Here is a 13,407-nt window from a genome sequence, read left to right as displayed (position 1 = left end):
GTTCCATAAACTTTTTACTTATAAATTCTCACACTAACAGATATTTGATCAATTATAAACTAGCTGAACTAACAAAATATGTGTGTCGTGGCTCTGTAGCTCTTTCAGTTCATGTGTTCTGTTAATCATTTTGTCTCTGAGAACTTGAGGAATCTTCTTCACATTCACAGTGATTGTTACATGAAACTACAATGAAACCAGGTGTTATTTACACAAGAACCTTTATTTTTATTTAAGGTCTTTCACACACACACAGTCTTCTTACTATAATCTTCATCCACGCAGATGCCTGTAGAATAAACACACAAGAAATTACATTACAGAAACACAAAATACAATCAATATTTTAATAGTTTCATGTTATTACTTCTACTTATCCTAATTATATTAGCATTACAATCTTTGTTAGCATTCTCTGTGATCTAGACCATATCATAGGGGCCAGTGATAGCTCAGTGGTTAAGGTACTGGACTAGTAAACAGAAGGTTGCCGGTTCAAGCCCCGCCACCACCAAGTTGCCACTGTTGGGTCCTTGAGCAAGGCCCTTAACCCTCAATTGCTCATTGTGTTCCACTCACTGTGTAAGTCGCTTTGGATAAAAGCGTCTGCTAAATGCTGAAAATGTAAATGTAAAATATCACAAGATCTTTTAGTTCTAACTTATTAAGTCTGTTTCATTCTTACTAACCCTAACCTCATACTGTTCTCTGTAAACCACTCATGCTGAAGGATTTCTTTAAGGCTGAGACGTTTTTCAGGCTGTTTCTCCAGACACCTACTTATCAGATGGTAGCATGCTGTGTGCAGTGATAAAATGAGATTAAAATGTTGTTGTATTTAAAACTAAATTTCTTATTTACACTTTCTATCATTGTAATGACAATATAAACTTGATCAAACTTTTTAAATCATGTTTTCATGCAGGTTTTACAGACTGTGTGTTTCTAGATCTTAATGTGAGCTGCTTCCATTTTCTTACTATCAGAAAGTTCAGGTAAAAAGTCCAGGCCCCCATCAACAATCTCCACTTCATCCCCGAACGGCATCGCTCCACAAACTATGGTGTGCAGGAGTACGCCCAGACTCCACACAGTAGCAGGGCAGCCATACATTTCCTTCTCAATTATCCACTCAGGTGGAGCGTATGACTTAGTGCCTGAGTGAAAGGGAGAAATGCTTTAGAGAAATACTTCTCCACTCAAATCCATTTCATTCTGTAACTAAGTACTTCTGAGGTGAACTTACCTGAAAATGAGGTGTACGCTGTTTCCTTGTGTAAGTCCCCACAGCCAAAGTCGATCAGCTTGACCTCCAGTGTCTCGGTGTTCACCAGAAGATTTTCTGGCTTGATATCCCGGTGAAAAACTCCACAATCATGGCAGTGAATTGCAGCCAGAACCACCTGCCACATGATGAGCTGAGCCACAGCTTCATTCATTGGGAATTGCTGAATGAAGTCAAAGAGGTCCATACAGGGGATGGGTCGCTCCAGGATTAGGATGTAGTGCTCGGGCGTGTCAAACCAATCCAGTAGTTTCAGCACAGAATTACAGTGAGGTGGCTTGGATACCATCTTCATTAACGCCACCTCCGCAGGAAGTGGGTACGTCTCTTCAGGCTAATAGAACAACAGACAAGGTTTGGAATCAGTAGTAGGTCTAAACTATGATGAGCAGGTCTGTTAGTAAAGATCTGGGCTGGTCTAAGGCAGTAAGTGAACCAACAGTTTTGGTCTAGATCTGGTCTATGAAGGTTTTTATCTTGTTTAAACCTTGTTGAGTCTTTGTGATACTTTATTAGTAAAAGAAAAAGATGAACTTACAATAGTGATGAATCTGTCGCGGGGGTCCTTCAGCACATATTTCACAGCAACCTGTTCACAAATACAAACACAATTAGTGGATTTAGTTGTACAGAAGTAATAATAATAAACATTAGGGTTTAGTTAAAGAATCTCATCATCCAAATAGAACATTTCTCCTTCTGATTGTATCTTATTAATGTGTAATGCTCTACACTTCCTGTCTTGTGTTTATGTGTTGTTCACCTGTTTCCCATCTGCATTACAAACACCAGCATAAACCGCACCACAGCCTCCTTCTCCCAGCAGCTCTCCCACAGTGTAGCAACAATCAAAACTCTCTGTAAAAGTGATTTTTTTATTCCATTTAAGTCAAATTCACATAGAAAATGTACAGCATATCAGCAGTACTAAATATCTGTTATATAAAGGCTGTCAGTGGTGTTTGGCTGTATTCTGTATTTCTGCAGGTGTAATATAATCTCTATTGGTTGATGTAGCAGGTAACAGATGTACAACAATATATTATTACAGGAATTAGTGGAGATTAAACTGACCTTTATGGTTCAGGATGTTGAAGAAATGAACGCTGGTGGTTGGATCCTCTGGGCTTTCTTCATCCCCCAGGATTTCTTCTTGTGCACCTACAGAACAAACCCCTGAAGAGCTGTATGTACTATACTTACCACCGCTCTCAACAGAGGAATCAGAGTCATTCAACTCAGCAGCACATTCAAAGATCACTTCACCAAGGCTGATCTCAGCTACAGAGGCTAAAGGTCAAAGGTAGGTAGGTGTCGAGGGAAGAAGGTGAAACAGAAACAGTCAAACAGAAACAGTTCAGCTATTTTGAAGCTAAAGTCTGCAGGTAAGGTTTGATTCAGCTGTAATCTCAATATTACCTGAAGCTTCAGATGCTTTTTGGTGCTGATCTGATTCTGAACTAACTGCAGATGATGATGACGACTTCCTGTCTAGTGTCTATCAAACAGATCATACTGGTGTTACACAGATGCAGATAAAATATCATACAGGGAACAACATCACAATTCACACTTAATGTTTTTAAATGAGAGACTTTTTGTTGCTGTATTATTACATCATTAGATATATACACGTCTCAATGATTCTTAGAAGGTGTTACCTCCGAGCTGTCTGATCTGTCAGCATCATCAGGCTTGGTAATGATGTTCTGTATTACTTTCATCCAAGCCTGTCCAATCTCCTCCGAATCAGCTTTCAAAAAACACCTCCTTCACACACACACATTTTAATTAAACGATTTATGTATTTTGTGTGAGAAAGGTGTTTACAAATGTAATATATATAAATGAGTATTATTATTGAACAGCACTCACTTAGTGGGTGAAACCAGCTGGAAGTGAAAGCTGTGTCTGATGTTCTCACAGTGTTCAATCGTACACAATCTCACATCTTCTATCAGCACAGTCGCCTCACACTGGTTACAAACGAACAAACAAAGTTTACACCAAAAATAACAGATGATCCTAAAAGCACATTTTAACAGTTCATGCTGTATAATGTTTAGTTTTACTGAATGTAAAGTGTTCTTGTGTCTATATGAGGTTCCTCCAGGTACTTTGGTTACCTTACACAACCACAAAACATGCAGAAGGTGGAGTGGCTACCCTGAAATGCCTCTGTGTGTACGTGGGTAATTAAATGGGTGAGTGAGTGGTGCTCTGCATGAGCAGGGACAGAGTAGTGTGTTTAGGACAGGACAAGATTGAGACGAATGATCTGCTGTGGTGACCCCTAACTGATTTAAATCCCAGCAGTGCTATTGACCAGCCAGACATCGACACAGACGTCATGGGCCACGTCTCAGGATTGGTGGCTGAAGCCCCTGTGATGATTGGCACTTTGTTCAGGTGATTCCTGCCTTGTGTCCAGTGTTTCCCAGTGTAACCAGACCCCCGAGACCCTGACCAAGGAAAATGAAATCAGGTTGGAAAAGGTCATGTGACTCACCTTAGACTTGCTCTTGTAAATGAGCTGATTGTCCTTAATCATAAACCAGCGCCTGCAGAGAAAAACACAGAAACACAGAAACAGCTGCAGCTACTGAATATTACTGACAATATTACTGCAGGAATGAAACTGTTCAGTACATCAGGGTTTGTTCAGTGCTTTATTTCATGTCAACAAGTTTTGTGTATCACTTTTTATCTAATATAATATTTTATCTGAGGATTTATTTATTTTGATCAGTTAATTAAGTGAATAAGTGAATAAAAAATACTGATATTTAATTAAAATAAAACGTTTCGAATCCACTTGAGCTTTCTACAAACCTGTTCCATGTCTTAAACACATTGCTGGCCCTCTTGAACAGAAATCCCTCCATAACGATCCTGTTCTCTCTGTCCACATCGTATTTCTGTCTGCTGTCCTCATTCAGGTCGTCCTGAGAAGACGTCCGAGGACGGGTCAGACAAACCGGCCAACAAAAGAATCTCTGCATTAAAGAAGCACGTTGGTTCTCACGTCTCTTCTGTTTCTCAGCCATGATGAGTGAAGAGGTGAAAACAGAGCAGCTTCACCAAACCCGAACTTTTATTCCATCAGGATTTAATAGAGGAGCTCAGAACAGCGACTGTGACGTCACCCAGTTCTACAGTGGAGCTGAAACTACTTCAACTCCATTTACAGCCGATTACACACACACACACACACACAAACACACACACACACACACACACAATTACATATTACATGTGGTTACTGTGTGTGTATTGTACAATCAGTATCATTAAACACACACACAATTACATATTACATGTGGTTACTGTGTGTGTATTGTACACTCAGTATCATTAAACACACACACAATTACATATTACATGTGGTTACTGTGTGTGTATTGTACACTCAGTATCATTAAACACACACACACTCACACACACACACAATTACATATTACATGTGATTACTGTGTGTGTATTGTACACTCAGTATCATTAAACACACACACACACACACTTACATATTACATGTGATTACTGTGTGTGTATTGTACACTCAGTATCATTAAACACACACACACACACACACGTCTTCCACAAAATAGGACTTAAAAATATCATGAATAATAAACTGCGTTTATACTTTAATAAAGCCTCTATAGAGCAGTAAAGAACATGTTGCACAATAGATTAGGTATTTATTACATTAATGTGTTATCTTTCTGTTTTAATAATCTTTATATTAATAATTAATAAGCTTTAGGACTGTTTTTTATTTTTTTTATTTTTTTTTTGTAATGGCAATATTTTTTGTCATGTAAAATTGATATGCTTTTGTGTGAAGTCATTATTTACTCAGTAATTAAACTTTAGTATTTTAATAGTTAATAAAAGACTAATATAGTTATTTAAAATAGTGTTTTAAATCATTAATAATTATCAGTACGACCATTTTGTGTTTAAATTGTGTATAAACTTTATTATTCATTATTTTATTACTATGAATAACACAGTTGATGCTTTTGTATGAAACTGGTGATGTGGGTGTAGGTTTGGTTTTGTGTCACTAGGTGGATCCACTAACACAGTTCATTTAAACTTTCATGTAAATTATATAAACCCAAACCCAACAATATAAACCCAAAATAAACAAGCACTAACATGTTTAACCAGATCTACTTCATTTCTTCCAAAAAGATCTGAAATACTGATTTGTCTGACCACAATAAACGTTTCCACTGTGTGATGGTCCATCCCAGATACTGCTGAGCACAGAGAACCTGACACCACTTTTGGACATGGCTAACAAAAGACAGGCATGTCCAAAGTCCGGCCCGCAGGACAATCATGACCCGAGGTCGGATTTTATATGACCCGCGTCTTCTGTCTTAAGTTGCATTAGTTGTGGCCCGCTAGCACAATTAAATAGAAAAAAGATGCAAAAGATGCAATTCTCCTTTTTACTAATTGGTGGCAGCAGCACTGTAAGTACGCATTCATGAGAAGTGACAAAACCGTGAATGAGACTCGTTGAGGTGATAAAAGCGACACAGGTTGTAACGGGAACAAAATGTAACGTGACGTATTGTGCTAAAACAACGACCTAAGAATTTGAGTGGTGGAGAGAATTATGCCCAGTAATAATTTAGAGAAACTCAGAGTTCCTGTCTCGTCCTTTTAGTACATAAAGCCACGTTAAGTTTTATTTTTGTAAATGTACCCCGTCTTATTTTACAGAGTTTCTGAAAGTTTTAAAGTTCAGTTAGAAATTCAGATAGCTTTTTCTGTATGTTCTGATTTGTTCACCTGAATGCGTACATTTAGTTGTTATTCGCTGTGTGAAATGATTAAATAACAGCGTATTTATATGCATATTTTATTATTTTAAATAATGTCATCAGGGACTGTTGTCTCCCGGGTACTTTCACATGATCAAATCTGGCCCTCCTAGAAAAAAGTTTGGACACCACTGACATAAGGCTTCTTTTACACAGTAAAGTTTTAAATTGCATTTGTGCATGTAACTCCGTATTGTAGTGCTTTACAAAGGTTTACCAGTATAATCCCTCACCCAGGTGGTTATATCAGCTACTGATAAATAATGATTGTAGATACAGTTTTATCTGAGGGATTAGAGATCACTGGTGTTCAGTTTAGGCTTGTCCTCTTGACAATGACCCGAAGCACACACCCCAAAAGAACAAAGGAGTGGCTTTAGAGAAAGTCTGTGAATGATCTTGAGTCCACACCTAAATCCAGTGGAGCATCTGTGGAAGGAGATGAAAATGGCTGTGTACAAATGCTCCCCATCCAACCTGATGGAGTTTGCAAGGATATGCCAAGAGGAATGGGCAAAAATGTCCAGAAACAAGTGTGCCAAGCTCGTAGCTTCTTTCCCAAGATGCACTGAAGCTGTAATTGCAAGTCGTAGCCTAGTGGTTAAGGTACTGGACTAGTAATCAGAAGGTCACTGGTTCAAGCCCCACCACTACCAGGTTGCTGCTGTTGGACCCTTGAGCAAGGCCCTTAACCCTCAGTTGCTCAGACTGTATACTGTAACTGTAATATGAGTCGCTTTGGATAAAGGCGTCTGTTAAATGCTGAAAATGTAATGTAAATGTAAATGAAAATGTAATTGCTGCCAAGCGTGCATCATCCAAGCTTTAAGCTAAGGGTGTGTACAGATACGTAACCGCTAAATAAATGATTTATGTCTGTAAAATAAAATTGCATATTATCTAAACCCTGTTTTCACTTTGTATTTATTGGCGATTGTGTGTCAATGTCTGACGCAAAAATTCTATTATAGAATGAGTCTGTAACATAATTAAACATGGAGAAGGTAAAAGGGGTGTGCAGACTTTCCAGCTTGACTGTATATACCCTTCCAATATGCTGTTAAAACACAGAACACATTAGTGCAAAATAATATGATATACACAAGTGCAGATAAAATAAAAACAGTATAATAAATACAAAGACCTACAACAAATACACAAGAAATTTTTAATCTGGGGAGTCACGTGACGCCGTACATGGATTCGGCAGCGGTCGGTTAGAGCTCCCAACACGACACCCCCATTCCATCCCTTTTTTGAGAGTTTGGTCCTGTATTATTTTTACTGACGGATGATAATTCTGTTACTGATGTCCACGAGTAGAAAAAAGTTGGACCTTACCCCAAATGCGTCTCCGGTAAAGAAAAAGGTGAAGTCGGACTCTCAGCTGCCTCAGACCAACATGGCGGATCCTCTCGCTCGTTTAGAGCAAACGATATTAGCTGAACTTTAGGGGGGAATTCGCAACACACATGTCTACGATCCAGAACATGTGTTCGAAGCTCGACTACCTTACAGGTGAGCAAAGAGAACAGAAGAAACTTCTTTTAGAGCATTCGTCTCGTTTGGAGGCCCTAGAACAGAAAGTGGTCGACATGCAAGACCGGAGCAGGCATAACAACTTGCGCATTGTCGGTATACCGGAGGGTGCTGAAAAAGATGACCCGATCGGCTTCATCAAAAGGCAGCTCTCGATTTGGCTACCGGCGCTGGTTAACCAAGAGCTGGAAGTAGAGCAAGCTCATCGCGTTCATTCCAGAGCATCGGCGGATTACGGCAGACCTCGCGCTTTCATTTTCAAGTTGCTACGCTGCAAGGATCGGGATCTCATCCTCAAAGAGTGCCATCGCTCCGGCCAGCTGACATGGAACAGCTCGAATCTGAGTTTCTTCCCCGATTTCTCTCCAACCACGGCCAAGAAACACAGTGCTTTCAGCGCGGTGAGAAAAGCAATGAGAGAAGCAGGTGTTCAGTCTTTTCTCCTATATCCAGCGGTCCTCAAAGTGATTCAAAACGGGGAAACGCACCTGTTGCACACTCCGGAGGACGCTCGGCGGTTTCTGGACCCTGATGCAATGTCTTTATGAGCGCTGACCGGTAACTAGATATGAGCAAATCTGCTCATGTCTGCTCAGGTAAACACCCGCCATCTCACCCTCCACCCTATGCCTTCCGCCATCCCACCAGCCCAGGGTGTTCCTTATTTCCAGTTCTGAAAGTTGGCAACCCTAATTGGAGCAGCTAGCGATCTCGTCAACATGACTACCATTACCTCAGGATCTGCTGCACCTAAAATAAAATGCTATTTGATGAAGACTGAATTAAATCGTTAGTGTGAAGGCTTTACTTCATTTTATGATTAATAGTAAAGCTGATCTCTCTCCATGTTCAAAGTTATTTGTGAGGGCAAACTGACAGATGACTTAAGATGTTAATTATTTAAGCTTTAATTTACCCATTGAACGGGTCACCTTGGCCATCATTGGGCTGCGTCTAGTAATATTAAGGTATACCAGTTTGATATGTGAGTCAGGGATGTTAGTACACCTACTGTAAATGGTGTGTCGCAGGTATCTATGTGCCAGGTTAATATCATATATATACTGTATGTGTATAATTTAAGAGTGGACAGTAAGTGGACATGGTATTTGAAAACTCCAGCAGCGCTGCTGAGTCTGATCCACTCATACCAGCACAACACACACTAGCACACCACCACCACGTCAGTGTCACTGCAGTGCTGAGAATGATCCACCACCTAAATAATACCTGCTCTGTGGTGGTCCTGGGACTCCTGACCATTGAAGAATAAGGTAAAAGGGGGCTAACAAAGTATGCAGAGGAACTGATGGACGACAGTGGAACTGTAGAGCTACAAAGTGCTTCTATAGATAGATAACTTTATTAATCCCATAGGGAAAGTCAGTAAATGGTTAGTAAACTATATGGTTAGTGGAGCTGATAGAAAAAGAGTATACATACAATCAGAATCAGAATGCTTTATTGATGCCAGAGGGAAATTGCAGAAGGAGGTGGTTTTAATGTTATGGCTGATCGTATATAATTTTATAACCCAAAGGTTGTCCCTTGTATTTTTTGTAGATATTCAAGTGTCCACTACCATCACTGAGCCACATTTGCTTATTCACCTCTCATACATGAGTGAAAACTATGAACACTACTCTGCAGCATCTAACAGCCGGTGTAGATCATCAGCCAAGGTCACAAGATCCAGCAAGAAGGTCCTGGGTTCGATCCCCAGGTGGGGCGGTCTGGGTCCTTTCTGTGTGGAGTTTGCATGTTCTCCCTGTGTCCGCGTAGGTTTCATCCGGGTGCTCCGGTTTCCTCCCACAGTCCAAAGACATGCAAGTGAGGTGAACTGGAGACACTAAATTGTCCATGACTGTGTTTGATATAACCTTGAGAACTAATGAATCTTGTGTAATGAGTAACTACTGTTCCTGTCATGAATGTAACCAAAGTGTAAAACATAACGTTAAAATCCTAATAAACAAACAAACAAACTGTACTTCTTTATATTGTTTATATATACAGTGTATCACAAAAGTGAGTACACCCCTCACATTTCTGCAAATATTTCATTATATCTTTTCATGGGACAACACTATAGAAATAAAACTTGGATATAAGTTAGAGTAGTCAGTGTACAACTTGTATAGCAGTGTAGATTTACTGTCTTCTGAAAATACCTCAACACACAGCCATTAATGTCTAAATAGCTGGCAACATAAGTGAGTACACCCCACAGTGAACATGTCCAAATTGTGCCCAAAGTGTCAATATTTTGTGTGACCACCATGATTATCCAGCACTGCCTTAACCCTCCTGGGCATGGAATTCACCAGAGCTGCACAGGTTGCTACTGGAATCCTCTTCCACTCCTCCATGATGACATCACGGAGCTGGTGGATGTTAGACACCTTGAACTCCTCCACCTTCCACTTGAGGATGCGCCACAGGTGCTCAATTGGGTTTAGTCCATCACCTTTACCTTCAGCTTCCTCAGCAAGGCAGTTGTCATCTTGGAGGTTGTGTTTGGGGTCGTTATCCAGGTTTCGAAGGGAGGGGATCATGCTCTGTTTCAGAATGTCACAGTACATGTTGGAATTCATGTTTCCCTCAATGAACCGCAGTTCCCCAGTGCCAGCAACACTCATGCAGCCCAAGACCATGATGCTACCACCACCATGCTTGACTGTAGGCAAGATACAGTTGTCTTGGTACTTCTCACCAGGGCACCGCTACACATGCTGGACACCATCTGAGCCAAACAAGTTTATCTTGGTCTCGTCAGACCACAGGGCATTCCAGTAATCCATGTTCTTGGACTGCTTGTCTTCAGCAAACTGTTTGCTGGCTTTCTTGTGCGTCAGCTTCCTTCTGGGATGACGACCATGCAGACTGAGTTGATGCAGTGAGCGGCGTATGGTCTGAGCACTGACAGGCTGACCTCCCACGTCTTCAACCTCTGCAGCAATGCTGGCAGCACTCATTTGTCTATTTTTTAAAGCCAACCTCTGGATATGACGCCGAACACGTGGACTCAACTTCTTTGGTCGACCCTGGTGAAGCCTGTTCCGAGTGGAACCTGTCCTGGAAAATCGCTGTATGACCTTGGCCACCATGCTGTAGCTCAGTTTCAGGGTGTTAGCAATCTTCTTATAGCCCAGGCCATCTTTGTGGAGAGCAACAATTCTATTTCTCACATCCTCAGAGAGTTCTTTGCCATGAGGTGCCATGTTGAATATCCTGTGGCCAGTATGAGAGAATTGTACCCAAAACACCAAATTTAACAGCCCTGCTCCCCATTTACACCTGGGACCTTGACACATGACACCAGGGAGGGACAACGACACATTTGGGCACAATTTGGACATGTTCACTGTGGGGTGTACTCACTTATGTTGCCAGCTATTTAGACATTAATGGCTGTGTGTTGAGTTATTTTCAGAAAACAGTAAATCTACACTGCTATACAAGCTGTACACTGACTACTCTAAATTATATCCAAGTTTCATGTCTATAGTGTTGTCCCATGAAAAGATATAATGAAATATTTGCAGAAATGTGAGGGGTGTACGTACTCACTTTTGTGATACACTGTATATATATATATTATATACAGTGTATCACAAAAGTGAGTACACCCCTCACATTTCTGCAGATATTTAAGTATATCTTTTCATGGGACAACACTGACAAAATGACACTTTGACACAATGAAAAGTAGTCTGTGTGCAGCTTATATAACAGTGTAAATTTATTCTTCCCTCAAAATAACTCAATATACAGCCATTAATGTCTAAACCACCGACAACAAAAGTGAGTACACCCCTTAGTGAAAGTTCCTGAAGTGTCAATATTTTGTGTGGCCACCATTATTTCCCAGAACTGCCTTAACTCTCCTGGGCATGGAGTTTACCAGAGCTTCACAGGTTGCCACTGGAATGCTTTTCCACTCCTCCATGACGACATCACGGAGCTGGCGGATATTCGAGACTTCATTATGCACTCCACCTTCCGCTTGAGGATGCCCCAAAGATGTTCTATTGGGTTTAGGTCTGGAGACATGCTTGGCCAGTCCATCACCTTTACCCTCAGCCTCTTCAATAAAGCAGTGGTCGTCTTAGAGGTGTGTTTGGGGTCATTATCATGCTGGAACACTGCCCTGCGACCCAGTTTCCGGAGGGAGGGGATCATGCTCTGCTTCAGTATTTCACAGTACATATTGGAGTTCATGTGTCCCTCAATGAAATGTAACTCCCCAACACCTGCTGCACTCATGCAGCCCCAGACCATGGCATTCCCACCACCATGCTTGACTGTAGGCATGACACACTTATCTTTGTACTCCTCACCTGATTGCCGTCACACATGCTTGAGACCATCTGAACCAAACAAATTAATCTTGGTCTCATCAGACTATAGGACATGGTTCCAGTAATCCATGTCCTTTGTTGACATGTCTTCAGCAAACTGTTTGCGGGCTTTCTTGTGTAGAGACTTCAGAAGAGGCTTCCTTCTGGGGTGACAGCCATGCAGACCAATTTGATGTAGTGTGCGGCGTATGGTCTGAGCACTGACAGGCTGACCCCCCACCTTTTCAATCTCTGCAGCAATGCTGACAGCACTCCTGCGCCTATCTTTCAAAGACAGCAGTTGGATGTGACGCTGAGCACGTGCACTCAGCTTCTTTGGAAGACCAATGCGAGGTCTGTTCTGAGTGGACCCTGCTCTTTTAAAACGCTGGATGATCTTGGCCACTGTGCTGCAGCTCAGTTTCAGGGTGTTGGCAATCTTCTTGTAGCCTTGGCCATCTTCATGTAGTGCAACAATTCGTCTTTTAAGATCCTCAGAGAGTTCTTTGCCATGAGGTGCCATGTTGGAACTTTCAGTGACCAGTATGAGAGAGTGTGAGAGCTGTACTACTAAATTGAACACACCTGCTCCCTATGCACACCTGAGACCTAGTAACACTAACAAATCACATGACATTTTGGAGGGAAAATGACAAGCAGTGCTCAATTTGGACATTTAGGGGTGTAGTCTCTTAGGGGTGTACTCACTTTTGTTGCCGGTGGTTTAGACATTAATGGCTGTATATTGAGTTATTTTGAGGGAAGAATAAATTTACACTGTTATATAAGCTGCACACAGACTACTTATGATTGTGTCAAAGTGTCATTTTGTCAGTGTTGTCCCATGAAAAGATATACTTAAATATCTGCAGAAATGTGAGGGGTGTACTCACTTTTGTGATACACTGTATATATATATATATATATATATATATATATATATATATATATATTTGTTCACTTTTATAATTATTATTCTTATGCAATTATATGTTATTTTCTATATATAGTATTCATATAGCTGTCCTTTTGGTTCACTTTTATAATTGGTCTAATTTATAATATTCTGATTATTATTTATAATATTCTGATTATTATTATTATACTACTTGCTGCAATTATCTTAATAAAATACTTTCTGCTGCACAATCTGTAGTTAATCTGTAGCATAAATCTACTATTTTATCTATGAGGATGTGAAAGGAGAAGAAAACGGTAAATAAATGTAATTGCAGTGTTTTGGGGGCGATTCCGGCCCAGTTATGGGAGAGTCGGCGGAGATCTGGCATCTGGATTTGGGTCAGTATATTTGGCCCGATTCTGGGCAGTCATTCAAAAAGAGTCAGAGTCGACACGGTCTGCCGGCACTGAACCAGATGCGGCAGGCTCGGCTGACAGGAGC

The 13,407-nt window shown here is 40.7% G+C and overlaps 1 protein-coding gene across 1 annotated transcript; it reads right to left on the bottom strand.

The window, feature by feature from the left end:
• Positions 1-236: 236 nt before the first annotated feature.
• LOC134328477 (serine/threonine-protein kinase DCLK1-like) lies at positions 237-4,442 on the bottom strand. The gene is made up of 12 exons (XM_063009571.1): positions 4,118-4,442; positions 3,795-3,846; positions 3,161-3,261; positions 2,947-3,055; positions 2,705-2,783; positions 2,360-2,575; positions 2,049-2,170; positions 1,824-1,874; positions 1,247-1,619; positions 981-1,157; positions 696-798; positions 237-289 (listed from the first exon to the last, which is right to left on the bottom strand). The coding sequence occupies exons 1-12, from the start codon at positions 4,330-4,332 to the stop codon at positions 274-276; spliced, it is 1,614 nt and encodes a 537-aa protein (XP_062865641.1). The 5' UTR covers positions 4,333-4,442; the 3' UTR covers positions 237-273.
• Between the last annotated feature and the right edge of the window lie 8,965 nt (positions 4,443-13,407).

This window comes from Trichomycterus rosablanca, chromosome 15 (assembly GCF_030014385.1).
Source record: "Trichomycterus rosablanca isolate fTriRos1 chromosome 15, fTriRos1.hap1, whole genome shotgun sequence".
NCBI lineage: Eukaryota > Metazoa > Chordata > Actinopteri > Siluriformes > Trichomycteridae > Trichomycterus > Trichomycterus rosablanca.
This window is presented reverse-complemented; position numbering and strand designations above follow the sequence as displayed.